General features: G+C 33.9%; 1 protein-coding gene across 1 annotated transcript in view; it reads left to right on the top strand.

The window, feature by feature from the left end:
- Positions 1 to 15,738, top strand: part of LOC138835934 (EH domain-binding protein 1-like) — a gene marked incomplete at its 3' end in the record, with an annotated part of 252,863 nt that overhangs the window by 65,089 nt on the left and 172,036 nt on the right. The window contains exons 4-5 of the mRNA XM_070034500.1: positions 4,256 to 4,351; positions 10,428 to 10,481. Coding sequence (XP_069890601.1) covers positions 4,256 to 4,351; positions 10,428 to 10,481 — 150 coding nt within the window. The remainder of the gene's footprint in view (positions 1 to 4,255; positions 4,352 to 10,427; positions 10,482 to 15,738) is intronic.

The raw sequence follows: 15,738 nt of genomic DNA, 5'->3' as shown, positions 1-15,738 counted from the left end.
GGCGCCTGGCTGGTCTTTCTATTTTCTATCTAGTATATAATAGTTAGGTAATGACAACTATTCATTGTCAGCTACTCTACTTTGACTAATTAATACTGTTACAGTATCTTAACTAAGCCAGATTTTACAAGTATGAAAGGAATAACCAGAAAGCCAAAGTTCTAACTTAATTGAACTTCTCCAAGACTGAAATTTAAAGAAGTAATTTAGATTAGGCATTAGAGTTCCTGAGGAAAGTATCTGAAACTACTATCTCTTGGATCTACCCATTTGTTGGAAGATTTCCACTTTGACCCCTGGTGTCATACACAGAAATGTTAACTTTTTAAGGTGAAGGCTGTTTACTTGACTGTAGTGAATCAGAGAGTATATAGGTTGACTGAAGAACTTCATCTGAATAATGAAGTTGGAGGTTCTCCTATTGATTACTACTATTACTTCAGATAAGACATTTTTTCTTTACTTGCTTCAGTTTCCTTATCAGGGCTGGATTAGATTTCCAAAGGATATTTTCATGTCTGAAATTCTTCATTTTTTTTTTTTCATTGAGACTTTTACACACATACTCTATCCTCTCTGCTGTGGATAATGAAAGAGATTCAGTGAATCTCTAAGTTGTTATTATGTGGGGAGGCTATGAAAACATAATTATGGGAGGTTTGAAGAGTCTTCATAGCTTTATTTAACATCACTGTATGTGATCATAAGTTTTCACATCTATACAGATTGGAGGGATTTTTAAAATTTTTAATTTTATTTTTTATCTTTAGTTGTACACAGGGGTTTCAATTCAACATCAGTTTGTGAATACAAATGTATCTTTTTATTTTTCTTTATTTTTTATCTTTACTTGTACAAATGGATTTTAACATTCAGTTTATTAGTACAGTGAATCTTGATCAATATCATCCCTTTCATTGATTAGAGTTTTGATTAAGGATAGTTAAGGTGGTGGGCAGAAATGCCTATTTCAAAAACGAGATTATTTTGTATAGTATTCTAGGGCTAACAAGCATGGAAATAGGGAAACAGAAATCTCGGGAGATAGTTTTAATAAGCAAAATTTAGTTATTTACTTTTGGGTATAATATACCAAGTCTCTTGTGGTGTCTCTTGTAGTGTCTTGAAACTTCATAATTGAGGAAAATGGAGAGAGAATAGAGAATGAATTATTGATAATCTATGAATTGGATATTTTGTTAAACTTCTACCATTTGCTGGCATTTAAACTAATTTTCATGAGTCTAAATTTCTGTAATCTTGATTCCTTCTCATTTTCATGTCCTATGTTCTATATTTTGCCTATTTATATAGTCTTGGGCAAGTTAGTATGCAATTAACTCATTCATAAAATCTGTTTGCTGATGTATATCTATATACTCTTGTACTCTGGTGTTATAATGGAACGTGCTTCTGAGTTCTCATTGTATATTGTTCAGTACTGTAATTCTCCTTTTTCTGTATTATTATTTTTTTCCCTCTCAACTTGATATTTTCTTTTACCACAAGAGTATTTTTTTTCCTTCTTAAAAAAATCTTTTTGGGTACTATTTTCCACATTTAACAGTAACTATTTCCTTTTCAGTAAAAACAATGCAGAGGGATTGAATATACTTTATTATCTCCTCTTACCCTTTCAAAATCCATTCTAATGAAGCTTGTGCTTAAACTACTTCATTGAAACTTGTGTAATTATTAATGGCGGATGATTGTTCCCTTTAAAACATTTTTCTTGCTACACATCCAGAAAACTACATGCTGTTGGTATGTCTTCTACATCATCTGACATGCCTTTGCTGATACTTTTCCTCCACTATTTCATGTTGCACTCTAAGCCTCAGTGTTTGGACCTCTTTGTTCTCTACCTGTTCTCACTTTCTTGGGATTACATCCATTCTTAGTGTTTAAGTATCACATCTTTGTGATAATCTCCCAAATTTAGAATTTATGCCCATATCTATCTTGTATATCTACATAGGCAACTAAAAATGTGTGCAAAACTGAGCACCTGTACTAATTCTTTAAACTTATCACTCCTACAGGCATGTAAATTTCTTCTAGTTGCTAGGGCAAAAGCTTTAGAGTCAGCCTTGGCTACTTGCTCATTAAAAAAATTTTTTTTGGCTGACTCCACCTACAAAATGTAAAAATAGCCACAAAATTTGACCATTCTGTACCACTTTTCTATCATCCCAGGCCATATCACTATCAACTCTACCCTGGATTGTAGTTCTTACATCTGGAACCTATTCTGTAACACTTTAACCTATAGAAACATAGCTTAGATCATCATTCCTATAAAACTTTCAGTGAGTTCTTTGTCTCTTGCAAAATAAAAACCAGTATCTTTGCAATTGCCTATCAGGACCTTATATGACTAGGCCTATCATTATTTTTCTTGGCCTCATCTCCTACTATTCTTCTTTTCACCTATCCAGTTCTATTATTCTTATTTGCTATCTAAATATATCAGCACCAATTGCTGTTTCTTCTCTTTAGAAAATTCTAAAAAATTATTATCAGTGAAGCCTTTTCTGACTACCTTTTTGAAAAATAATATGTAGAAACTAATTTTTCTTATTTTATTTTATTTATTATTTTGGGTCCGGTTGTGGGGCCTGAACTCTGGGCCTGGGCGCTGTCCCTCAGCTCTTCAGCTCAAGGCTAGCTCTACCACTGTGCCACCTTCTCAGCCCCTAAAAACTAATTTTTCTACATTCCCCCCATCCTTTCTCTATTTTTCCATAACATTTTAATTTATACCTAACATAATTATATATTTTACTTATTTTGTTTGTCTCTTCCTACACTTACACTATGTACTCCATTAAGGCAGAATGCTTTCCACAATTGTCTAGAACAATGCTTGGCAATGAGCGAATGAATAGTAGCTAATTTGTAGTATTCTTGTACTTACAGGAAGTATTCTGTGTTCACTTTTATTATCACCGTAACATATCCATATAGGATATAAACATGAAGATTTAGTTGGGATGCCTGGTATACTATCTTCTATCAGCCCAGTTTTGATTAGAAAAGCTACTAAGGAATATCCTTGGTGATAATTCTCAATGTTTAGATTAGTTGGAGGTTCCTTAGGAAATCTTGGCAATCAAGATCCTTTATAAGGAAAAAGAATATCCAAAATGAGAAATATTAAAAATATCACCAGGAAAAAAACTGCTATTCTTTACTTGCCCAAATAGTACACATAAGAGGAATTTCATAAGGTAAAATTAAACTCAAAGTGTACAATTAGTCCCTCCCTTCCTCCTTTCTTTTCTTCTTCCTCCCTTTTTTTATTTCACTTCCCTGTCTTCCTTCTTTTATTTATTTATTTATTTATGTTACTGTTTTTTGTTTGAGACCCAGGTCTTATAAGTAATCATCTTCCCTCAGATAGACTCCCAAGTAGCTGGGGGCTATGAACATATCATGTATTTGGCTAGTGTTTTCTTTTTCTTTTCTTTTTTTTTTTTTGTTGGTCATGGGGCCTGAACTCTGGGCCTGGGCCCTGACCCTCAGCTCAAGGCTAGTAGTGCTTTACCACTTGAGCCACAGTGCCACTTCCGCTTTTTCTGCTTATGTGGTCCTGAGGAATTGAACCCAGGGCCTCATGCATGCAAGGCAAGCACTCTACCACTGAGCCACCTTCCCAGCCCTAGTGTTTTCTTTTAAAAAATGAATTTAGCTGGGTGTGATGATGCGTGCCTGTAATTTCAGCACTGATGAGGCAGAGGCAGGAGTTTCATCTTTAGGTCATATTGAGTTTCAGGTCAGTTCCATTGCAAGTTTCTGACTATATAGGGAGACTATTGCAAAAACAAATCAAATGCAACAATAACAAAACCACAACTCTCAAAAAGCAAATAAAAATGAATATTGAAGTTTTTAGTAAAAAATGCTTTAAAGTTTTTTCATAATGAAAAAATAGCTTCCTAATCAGAAATAGTTATTTTTAAAAATATGTGATATCTGTTTCACATATACTTTTGTTGGTTGTGTGTGGTGTGGTGGTGGGGTAAAGGCTTGTATTAGGATTAGTAACCATTACATAGTAATCTAAAGCTGTAGCCATCTATAGCTTTCATGTGTTATAACTGTCATGGCAGGAGCTTAGAAAGTTTTATTGGGCTATTTTTTGTTTCAGGAAGACTATAGATTTAATGGATAGCTAAGGTAATATACTTTTGTTAATTATTAACATTGCATTTCCTGTACTTAATAATTTAAGCTATCATTTTTATTGTGGTAGGCTCATAGCTGGCAACCTGGAATAAAAAATCCATACCGTGGTGTTGTTGTTTGGCCTGTTCCTGAAAACATTGAAATCACTGTAACACTTTTTAAGGTCAGTACTATTTTTTTCTTACTATTTTTTATGGATTTATTATATATTCATGATTTTAAATAAAATTTCAACACATTGGTATTCAGTATGGTATCTAATGCACATTATTTTGTAGGGATAAAGCAATTTATAACATTGCAAAGGAATTACATTATGTTATGGTTTACAGTCTGAATTACCTGGGGATTACTTTAAGTTGTTAACATCTAAGGTCAACTGAAATACCTCTGTCGTAGTCTGTGCACAGAAAATGTGAACATACTTTTCCTGTGGAAAACTGAAGTTTGTAGAATTTTTCTTTCTGTCCCTCATTTGCTAGCCTTGTTTAATAATTTGCATGTAACTACTTTAGTAATTTGCTAATGACTACTAAATGTAATAAGATTTAAAAAAATTGCTATTGGGGGCGGAGGTTTGGGTGGGGGGGCGGGGGGAGGTTGGGAAGGGATGGGAGGGGTAAACAAAGGAGGAGGCTACAATGCTTGATAAGAAATGTACTCACTATCTTGCCCATGTAATTGTAACCCCTCCGTACAGTATTTTCACAATAAAAAATAAAAAAATTGCTATTTGGCAAATTTGTTGATGTTCATAAATGTTATAACTTAAAAGTAAAATACTGGTTGTAAACTTGAAATGCAGATTTAAAAATATAACTGTTCTTATGCCTTTCTGCTTGTTTTATATGGGATTTTTTTTCTTGGTCTTACATATTATTTGATATATCTTAGCACATCTTGTAATTAAGCCCTAGAGTATTTGCTTTCCTAACACACATTCTTTTCCAGCTCCCAAAGTCGGGATGGGAGAGAAGCAATATCTTGGTTTTAGCATTTTAGGTAGAGAATTAGAAAACAATGTTGTTTCTTTTTTACATGATTCAAAATATACTGAAGTTACTTTTATAGTAGACAAGAGGAAGTAGAGCATCACATTAAACATAATTTGGTAATGTAAAGTTTGGAAAAGTCCACCAAACATTTAGAGCAATGTAAAATTATAGCTTAGAGAGTGAAGTTGCTGTATGGAAAAGTGATTTTGATTTTGTAAGCCAGTATATTAATTCATTTGGTGTTAGATTTTTTTCATCTCTGTGGAAAATACCTAAGAGAAACATCTTAAAGATTTATTTTGGCTCTCAGTTTCAGAAGTCTCAGTCCATGGTTGCTTGCCTCCATCACAGGCCTGTGGTGAGGCAGCCTGAGGCAATACTGGAGTGGAACTGCTCACCTCATGGCAACTAAGACGCAAAGAGAGAGAGAGACAGATAGACAGACAGACAGACAGACAGACAGACAAAGGTATAACCCCCAGGACAAGTTCTGTGCTTCAGAGGCACACACCTAGTAACCTTCTTCCTCCAGGGTGGTTACAACTTTAGGAGGTAGGGACTTCCTAAAATACCACCTCCCAAAATACCACAACCAGCTGGGGAACTAGCCTGTGGATATATTTATATTCAAACCATAACACATACATTTATTCAGGAAGTATTACAGAGAGCAAAAGAACAAAACAATGTGGTAAATGCTAATGTAGTAGCACATAGATGGAATAGTATTTTGAAACATTCTGTGTTTCATAGATACTCTTATCTAAGAGTTTTAATATAGTATGTATATTTGTTAGTTTTTATATTGTATAATTGACATTAAAATGTAGCTTGATTATCTTGTTGTATATGTTACATATATACTTCTCTCTCTCATTCTTCTCTCTCTCTCTCTCTCTGATTTGCTTAGGGAGAAATAAGGGAGGAGACAGTATATTCTTTTTGTCTTCAGGTTGGTCAGAACCACTTTATTGTTAGTTTACCAGTTGTCCTAAAAGCCTATTATTATACCTGTCTTGTCTATAATTCTCCTATTGGAATGATACAAAAGCTTCATAATTAAAAGCAGTAATTTCAGTCTCCAGTTCATTAGTTCATTTAGTTCTCATAGCATCCATAAGGTTCTATAGTTATTCTTATTTTATGGATAAGGAAGATGAGACTAGAAAGGATGGTAACTCGCCGAAATGCCCTGAATTTGCCATGTTCTTTCCTCTATATTGTCTACTTCATGTAACAACTTATAAATGTCAACTACAATAGCAAGATCTCTGATATTCTTGAAGGAAGACATTTAAGTAATCTCTTGAGTATTTTGACTTAGTGTGTTGTTCATACTGGCAAAACAAATGAATGGATATGGTTATATAACTTTCAAAGGAAATGATGACAAGTGAACAAGGGATTAGCATGGAACTGAAACACAGCTGATAGCCATGTGTTTGGGGAAAGGATATGCACTGCCTGAGTCATTCATAGTTGGAAGTGACTATTGAAATATGCAGCTTGTATAGGATTAAAGGTATACAGTTTTTGAGTATAGATGAGAATGTTCAGCATATCCTTATCAGTGAACGTTTATGCCTTTGAATGTTAGGAAAACAACAAACACTTTCTAGCTTATGATAATAAAGATTTCTTCTCAGTTATACTATTGGGAAACATTGAGATTATTTTCAATATTTACATGAGAATTTTCAACTGATGCTTTTTATTTCCGGACTCCCTCATATCCCCAGAATTTTACTAGAAAAGCAGAAAAGTAACACAGAAAAATGAAACAACTTCATTATTTCATCGTAATTTTTTGGATCCCATTGTTTAATAGTTTTTCAAATGAAAAAATTCTTTATATTTCCCTCTTCCTTATACTAAGTTTCACAATTTGCTTAATCTTGAAGTTTGCAAAGGGCTGCTTGGATTCCTTGTCTTTATTGGAGCATTCACAGAGGTAAACTCAGAACAGTGCTTTTGAAGAAAGCTATCACTCACTGTATTTCATTTTTCTATGACTTAAGTAGAACTTAGTTTCTTTTTTTTTTTTTTTTTTTGTCGGTCATGAGACTTGAACTCTGGGCTTGGGCGTTGTCCCTCAGCTCTTCAGCTCAAGGCGAGTGCTCTACCACTTGAGCCACAGCGCCACTTCCAGTTTTTGAGTGGTTTATTGGAGCTAAGAGTCTCACAGACTTTCCTGCCCGGGCTGGCTTTGAACAGTGATCCTCAGATCTCAGCCTCCTGAGTAGCTAGGATTACAGGCATGAGCTACCGATGCCTGGCTAGAACTTAATTTCTTATATGCTTCTGTCTGAAGTCTGAATTTTATTGAAAATAATTGTTTCTAGTAAAGTTTTTTAAATGCTTTTGGATTTTGAGAAGAAAAAAAATAGTTGTTAAGCCATTTTGATTCTTCTTTTAGTACAGTAGTAATAAAGGAGACCATAGAGGGTGAGTAGTAAATAAAGAAGACTTAATTGATTCCAGCAAGAAGCCATTCTCATTAAGAGTGTTTTTGTCTGGTCAGTAGTATAAATATTTAATTATGTAAAGATGCAATTTTTTAAGTACCTTGAGAATGAACATTATTATTACTACTTTCATATCTTCTTCCTGACTTTGCCCTATCAGATGTTTCTTGGATCCATTGGAATTGTTCATTAGTGAAATTTTTTTTTAGGGGTAAATTTTTTAGGTTTTCTTTTTTTAATGTTTCATTTGCTTTAATGTTACTGTTCAATATTTGCCGACTAAGCCATTTGTAAATATTCTTGGAATCCTGTTATGTTGTCAGGTACTTTTCTTGATCCTAATGACACAGATTAAACTGAATGTGCAAACTAGGTAAAAGACATAAAAGTGCAACACAGCCATTTTGTTTTTTTTTCCCTCCTTTGTCATTCCTGGGATTGGACCCAGGGTTTTGCATTTGAACTACTACTTAATCTGTGCCCTCACTTGCTGTCATTTGTTGTTTTTTTTTTGAGATAGGGTCTTGCTAACATTCTCTGGGCGGTTCTTGACCTTGAAATCCTGCCTTGGATTATAAATGTATGCTGCCACAGTCAATTTGCAGCATACCTTTTAACATTTAGTTGTGTTCTTTTGGTTTCTGTTTTCTGTGTCATTAAGTGGGCATAAATCATTTAGCAGAATAACTGGGACATAGTGAGTGCTCAGTAAATATTTTCACCTTACTATTAATTTGATACTAGTTGTGCTTAGAGCTTTATTGTCCCCAAAACAAAAGGATGACCTAGAGGACAGTAGGATGTCTTTCCCCAGCATTGTATCACATTTTATTAGTCGCTAAAGTATCATTGTTTATGCTCTGAATGCATCATAAAAAAAGTCAGATAAAGCCAGCTAGGGAAACTATTTTTCTATTCTACCCTGCCCTATCATTCTCCTGCCCACAATTACCAAAGCAATTCTTTTCACAGATTTTTGTCTTTATCTGAGTGAATTTACTCATAAAAATACAGCTCAGACTATGTGAGCCAGTTACCATGTTACTATAGTAAAAAATAAAGTAATGGAAATAAAGAACTAAGGAATTTGGGATTTATCTCATAGTGTTTATGCTGCATTAAGGAAATCTAAGTTATACCAACATCATCACAAGTTGTGTCAATATTATCAAAACTGTGGTTTTGAAATATTGATCTGTCTATGAGATTAAATGGAAAAGCAGATTAAGTGAGAGACTACTATAGCCACTTTTAGTTGAAATAATAACCCTGGCATAACTTAACTGTGGCCATAGAAACAGAAAATTAGTAATAGACTAAAGTAGAATCAATTATATAAGATGCTTCCCTGTGAGAAGCATATGAGACCTAAGACCCTTCCCGTCTGTGTTAGTTTAATCTTAGAATAGAATATTGAGCCCAAAGCTTGCTCTATTGAATTCTCTCCATATCTTTAACCTATCCTATCTTTAGTGCATGAAATTGAATGCATATTTAAAATGACTCTACCTACTCAAATATCAGTGGAAATCTTATGTAATTTAGGTAATCCAGAGGATTTCTCTTGTGAGAGTTTTGTCTGTTCATTCCTGCAAGATGTATTATGTTTTTTCAAAACACTTCTGGCAAAGCTATTTCTTCATTGGCCATGTATTTAAATAAATACAATGTCTAAATAGAGTTGTGTGTGTGTGTGTGTGTGTGTGTGTGTGTGTGTGTGTTTGAAATCCCTCTACAGTCTTGTATATAATAATATATTTGACAAGTAAATACCTGCAAATGAATTCTCCTCTTCTTCCTACTCCTCCTCTTCTTCATCTTCTTCCTCCTCCTCTACCACCTCTTCTTGCTCCTCCCCTTCTTCCTCCTCTTTTATTTAAAGTTTATATTGAAGATTATAACCTTTTCTGCAGTGTCATGCATTTCCTTAATGGGGGAGAGGGAGAAAAGGGTATTGAAAGCCCATGTTGACTTGTCATTTTGTCTAGATTATGAAATGTTTTGCAGTACATAGAAATTCCAGGTGGTATATAATTTCATTGAAAAATGCTGTATTTGAAATGATACATTTAGTTCTAAATATATACAGGTGTAAAAGTGAGGACATTTTTTTTTTTTTTTTTTTTTTTTTTGTTGGTCGTGGGGCCTGAACTCTGGGCCTGGGCGCTGTCCCTCAGCTCTTCAGCTCAAGGCAAGCGCTCTACCACTTGAGCTACAGCGCCACTTCTGGTTTTCTGGTGGTTTATTGGAGATAGGAGTCTCACGGTCTCAGCTGCCCGGGCTGGCTTTGAACCGTGATCCTCAGATCTCAGCCTCCTGAGTAGCTAGGATTGATTACAGGCGTGAGCCACCAGCGCCCGGCAGTGAGGACAGTTTTATATAACCACTTTTTGAAAAATAATAAAATACTTTTTAAAATAGTTCATTAACTAGGTTATCTTTCTCCAGTCAGATAAAAGTAAAATAGAGAATTTCATTTTTTAGTGGTACAAGGGTTTGAACCCAGAGCCTTGTCCTTGCTAGGCAGGAGCTCTACTGCTCTACTCACCTTCTTGAATATATAGGATTTTAGGTGTAAGTCACTGAGTCCTGCTGAGAATTTCTTAATATAATTAATTTAAATTTAGAAAAATTATGGAAGTATCCAAGAAGAAAGCTATTTTGTCCCTCCCTTTTTAAAAAAGTTAGTAAAAGCTAAAATGTAAGATTATTTGCATTTTATTAATGGAATTGACTGTATTAACATTTATTTCAATTTCATGTTTTGCTGTTGTTACAGGATCCGCATGCAGAGGAATTTGAAGACAAAGAGTGGACATTTGTCATAGAAAATGTAAGCTAATGGCAAATACCCTCAACTTTTCATATTTTCACCTCATTTATATGCTTATATATATGTTATGGTAAATGAGCATTTTGGTAATAGAAACATTGTCTTACAAAAATTTAATGAGTAATATGTAAGTTTTAGAAGTTCTTGAATGAAATAATAACCAATAGCAGAATTATCTTTTGTTAAAACTGTAAGACTCTTTAATCCTAAATCAGATTGTTTTGGACTTGAGGGAAGAATCATATCTTTTTTATTTTATCTCTTCAGCATTATCACATTTAACAGATTTTCATTTAAAACATTGTTGAAAGAAAGACCTTTGGAAGCTTTCAAAATAAAATATGCACTTTTTATCTTTATTTGGATTGAGAGATTAGTGCTTTAGTAATTATCTTAATTTATATATTTAGAATACCCAGAGAGTAGCAGTTATATAGCAGGTATTCAATAAATGTTTATTAGATTGAGACATCAATTATACATACCTAGTGACTCAGGAGTCTGAGATGGAGGATTGTGGCTCAAATTTAGCTGAGGCAAAAGTCTGTGTGACTTCATGTCAAAAATAACTAGCAAAAAGCAGAGTTGAAAGTATGGCTAAAGTAGTAGAGCACCAGCCAAGGAAACTAACCAAGCAATTGCAAGGCTCTTAGCTCAACCCCTAGCATTGGCAAAAAAAAAAAAAGAAAAAGAAAGAAAAATAACTAAATAGAGAAAAAAGGTGCTAAAACTATAGTGATTAAGACAATAGGCTTTGGTGTCAGACCTCATTTCAAATTGTAGCTCTTCTACCAAGCTTGTAATCATGGAAAAGTTTCTTAACTTGTGGCATTAAGTAATTCTTACTGAATATTATCTTTACCATTGCTGTTGTCATTATCATCATCAACAAAGTTCTGAAGCATATCTATAACAGGCTATGCTTTGCATTATATTCTTCCTTTCTTACTTGGCTTTGTTTTATGATTAAAAAAACAAACAAACTTAACTTTTCTCATTAGTATTTTACCATTTTCAGAACTAAAGAGCTGGGGAAGATCAAGACCAGGTCCAAATACAGTAGGGGACTCTAATATCTAAAAATTAAGCCATTGTCATCATATTAAAGGTTTATACTTTTCTGCAATGATAGATTTGAGCGATATGCTTGAAGTAGCATATTAAAGATTAAAGAAAAATCTTTGGCTTATTGAAATAGAATGTAGACTCATACTAACAATCTCATATCAGAAACTCACATCATATACATATCAAGAACTTCTCCCCAGTGGATGGCACTCCACTTTTCAATAATCATGGCCCAATGATACATCTAGTCTGTTAATGTGATACATGAACAAATTAGCTATTAAATTTAAAGTGTAATTAGTGGCAAGAGTGAATAAAAACTAACTTTATATCTGTTCAAAAAGATGTTCTTATTCCATAGTTGATTTTCATACCAAGCAATGGAATTTCCAAATTTCTGATAAACAAATTACAAGCTACAAATTACTGCTGAAAGGTACAAATCAAAAATAAAAAAGAAAGGACAACTGTATGAGATATACTAGGTTTGTTTGCAAAAGTCATTTAAATAATGAGATTTGAGGAAAATGTTTTTCTTAAATTCCATATTATATATCTTATAAAGGCATTTAAAATATATCTATACATAAAACAATTGGAAATATGTAATAAGGTATTTTTTTTATTGTGAAAATACCTTACAGAGGAGTTACAATTACATGGGCAAGATAATGAGTACAGTTCTTAACAAGCATTGTTGCCTCCTCCTTTGTTTCCCTTTCCTTCCCATCTCCCCTCCCTCCCGCCATTTTAAATGTCTCTGGGGAATTCCTTTTTTGGAGGAGGGGAGGGATCCCTCACGGGGCTTGAACTCTGGGCCTGGGAGCTCTTCAGCTCAAGGTGAGCACTCTACCACTTGAGCCACAGCTCCACTTCTGGTTTTCTGGTGGTTAATTGGAGATGAGAGTCTCACAAACTTTCCTGCCTGGTCTGGCTTTGAACTGTGATCCTCAGATCTCAGCTTCCTGAGTAGCTAGGATTACAGGCGTGAGACACTGGTGCCTGGCTAGGGAAATATTTTAAAACTTAAATGGTAAAGTTTGAATAGAATATAGAATGAAAAGATGTAATTTGTATTATTGTTTCCATATTAAGGTATATATTTCTCAAATAAAAGAGCATATTTAGCCTTTTTAAAATGTAAAGTATTTTTAAGCTCAGGGGATTATCTTATCCAGTTTATTTATTACTCAAGATAGTTGAAGTTCCTTAGAAATCAGACATCAGGTAAGGAATTGAACATATATTAACATTCTTTCTATATTAACATTCTTAAATTCATAGGAATACAATAATAATAAAGTTTTAAACTACTATTATTTTATGAAAATCAAGGTTGTAATTGAAATATGACTATAAAGTTTAATTATATAATCAAACTATTATGAAAATGTTATTGTGCATGATAGGGTGAGAGAACAGCTAACTTTTAGAGATGTTCATCTGCTATGCTTTTGGCAGCTGAGTTTCTGCTTCTATACCTTTCTACTTCCATATATTCTTACTTGAAAAAAATTTTTGTATTTGTCTCATTTCATAATGTAATGAAATCATGAATTTAGCAGAGTTCCTGATGTGTTGTATCTTCAAAGCTGGTGATTTTGAGTAGTTTATTCTCTGGAATTCAGTTTCATATATGATTTCAGAGTTATTTTCTATAATTTTTGTTTTAATAGAAATATTTTAATAATCTATTTTGAAAGTAAATTTTAGTGCAGAGTTTTGATTTTCAAGTTCATGAAGAATGAACTATTTAAAGTAGTCATCTACAGTGGCTTTTTTTTTTTTTTTAAAGATGGTTTTGTACTATGTTGCCCTGTGTAGCCTCAAACTCCTGGGCACAAATTCTTCTGCCTCAACCTTCCAAGTATCTGGGACTATTATTTGCTATTATCCCCAAGTATGGACTATATTGTGCTCTCTAGGTAGCATTTTTATTTTTTGGGGTGGTACTTTTTAATCAATTCGTGACTGACATATTCACTTTAATATATATAAATAAATGCTATATGTAATGTATTACTTAAATATTTTATATATATGTATGTATATATATCAGAGCTCCACTTTTGGGTTTTTGCTGGTTAAATTGGAGAGAAGAGTCTCTTTGACTTTCCTGCCTGGGCTTTGTCTATATCCTTTTAATTTGAAGAATGGGTTGTACATGTTGTTGTATTTCCTTTTCTGAATTCTTTAACATAACAATTCTTATTCCCTATATCTTGTTCCTATAGTACATAGAAATAGTATATAGATATTTCCTGTGCCAGATTGGAAAAATAAGAAAAAGAGAAAATAGAATAATGTAAGGCAGCCATACACTTAAAGGCTTTTACTTTTGTAACAAATTTAATTTTCAGTCAAGAGAAATTAATGGCCATCTTTTAAGGTCTTTTACTAATAAAACTTAATGAGCATGGTAGCACACTTCTTTTTTCTTTCTCTTTTTAAAAAAAATTGTAAAGGTGATAGAGGAGTTACAGTTACGTAAATTAGGTAATGAGTACATTTTTTTAACAGTGTCAACTCTTCCCCCATTTTCTCCCAGTTTTTCCCCTCCCTACCCTCCTGTTCCCCAAATTGTACAGTTCATTTCCAACATAGTGTCTAGTGATTATCATTGTTAAATTAGTTCACCCTTTGTCCCACTGTTTCTGTGCTACCGTTCTCCTCCCTAAATCAGATACACTTATATACAAGAGAAAGAGTACAGAAAAAAAAAAAAAAAAAAGAGACAAAAGGGGGAATAAGCCAAAGGGGAAAAAAATTAGCATAAACTATAAAAAAACCTTGTTTCCATTTCTTGGAGTTCTTTTTAATAAGCATCATTTTATATGATTGTATGCACATAGCTATTGAGCCCTTGTGTTCCTCTCCTAAAAATATAGTATATAGTCTCATTGTGTGAATGTTTAGAGTCCTGTTTAATTAATCATATGCAAGTATAATTTTTTTGTCTTTTACTATCCATTGGGTTTACTTGTAGATTTATAGGTACATTTTATTTATTTATTTTTTAATTTTATTTTTTTGGGGGGTCCGGTTGTGGGGCCTGAACTCTGGGCCTGAGCACTGTCCCTCAGCTCTTCAGCTCAAGGCTAGCCCTCTACCACTTGAGCCACAGCACCACTTCGGCTTTTTTCTTGTTGCTTATGTGGTGCTGAGGAATCGAACCCAGGGCCTCATGCATGCAAGGCAAGCGCTCTACCAATGAGCCATCTTCCCATCCCCTATAGGCACATTTTATTACAAATGAGGGAAAACATTGTCTATGTTTCTTTATGTCTGGCTTACTTCACTTAATATACTTTTTCCCCAAGTCTTTCCATTTCCTTATAATATTATTTTTTTCTAAGTCTTTCCATCATAGACAAGGTTCTTTTTTTTTTTTTTTTTTTTTTTTTTGTCGGTCGTGGGGCCTGAACTCTGGGCCTGGGCACTGTCCCTCAGCTCTTCAGCTCAAGGCTAGCACTCTACCACTTGAGCCACAGCGCCACTTCCAAGTCTTTCCATTTCCTTATAAATTGGGCAGTGTCATTCTCTCTGATGGAAGCATAGAACTCCATTGTGTATACATACCACATTTTCTTTTTTTTTATTGTGAAAATACTGTACAGAGGGGGTACAATTACATGGACAAGATAATGAGTACATTTCTTATCAAGCATTGTAGCCTCCTCCTTTGTTTCCCCTCCCATCCTCCCCCCAACCCCCCACCCAATTCTTCCCCCTCCCCCTCCCACCAAAGTTGTAAAGTTCGTTTTCGACATAACGACTTGTACATCTAATTGTTGCAATGGGTCCACCAGTATCCCTATTTAAACGATTTGTTTTTCCCCTTCCCCTCCACAAATTATACTGACATCAAATACAGTGAAAGCAGGGGTTATACTGTGGGGGAGGGACATACAAAGCAACAAAGAAATAATCTTATAAATGTGTTAGAAACAATCACATGAAAGAAAAAAAAAACATTTGAGTACATATCTTAGGATTCATTTCCCTAATATCAACTTATCTGACCCTTTCTGCTTGATATTGCAAATAAGGGAAACCATGGGACCTATGTTTCTTTGGGCCTGGCTTACTTCACTTCATATAATTTTTTCCAAGTCTTTCCATTTCCTAACAAATGGGGCAATGTCATTCTTTCTGATGGAGGCATAGAATTCCATTGTTTATATATACT

This window comes from Dipodomys merriami, unplaced genomic scaffold (assembly GCF_024711535.1).
Source record: "Dipodomys merriami isolate MVZ:Mamm:240054 unplaced genomic scaffold, mDipMer1.0.p SCAF_242, whole genome shotgun sequence".
NCBI classification, from domain to species: Eukaryota; Metazoa; Chordata; class Mammalia; order Rodentia; family Heteromyidae; genus Dipodomys; species Dipodomys merriami.
This window is presented reverse-complemented; position numbering and strand designations above follow the sequence as displayed.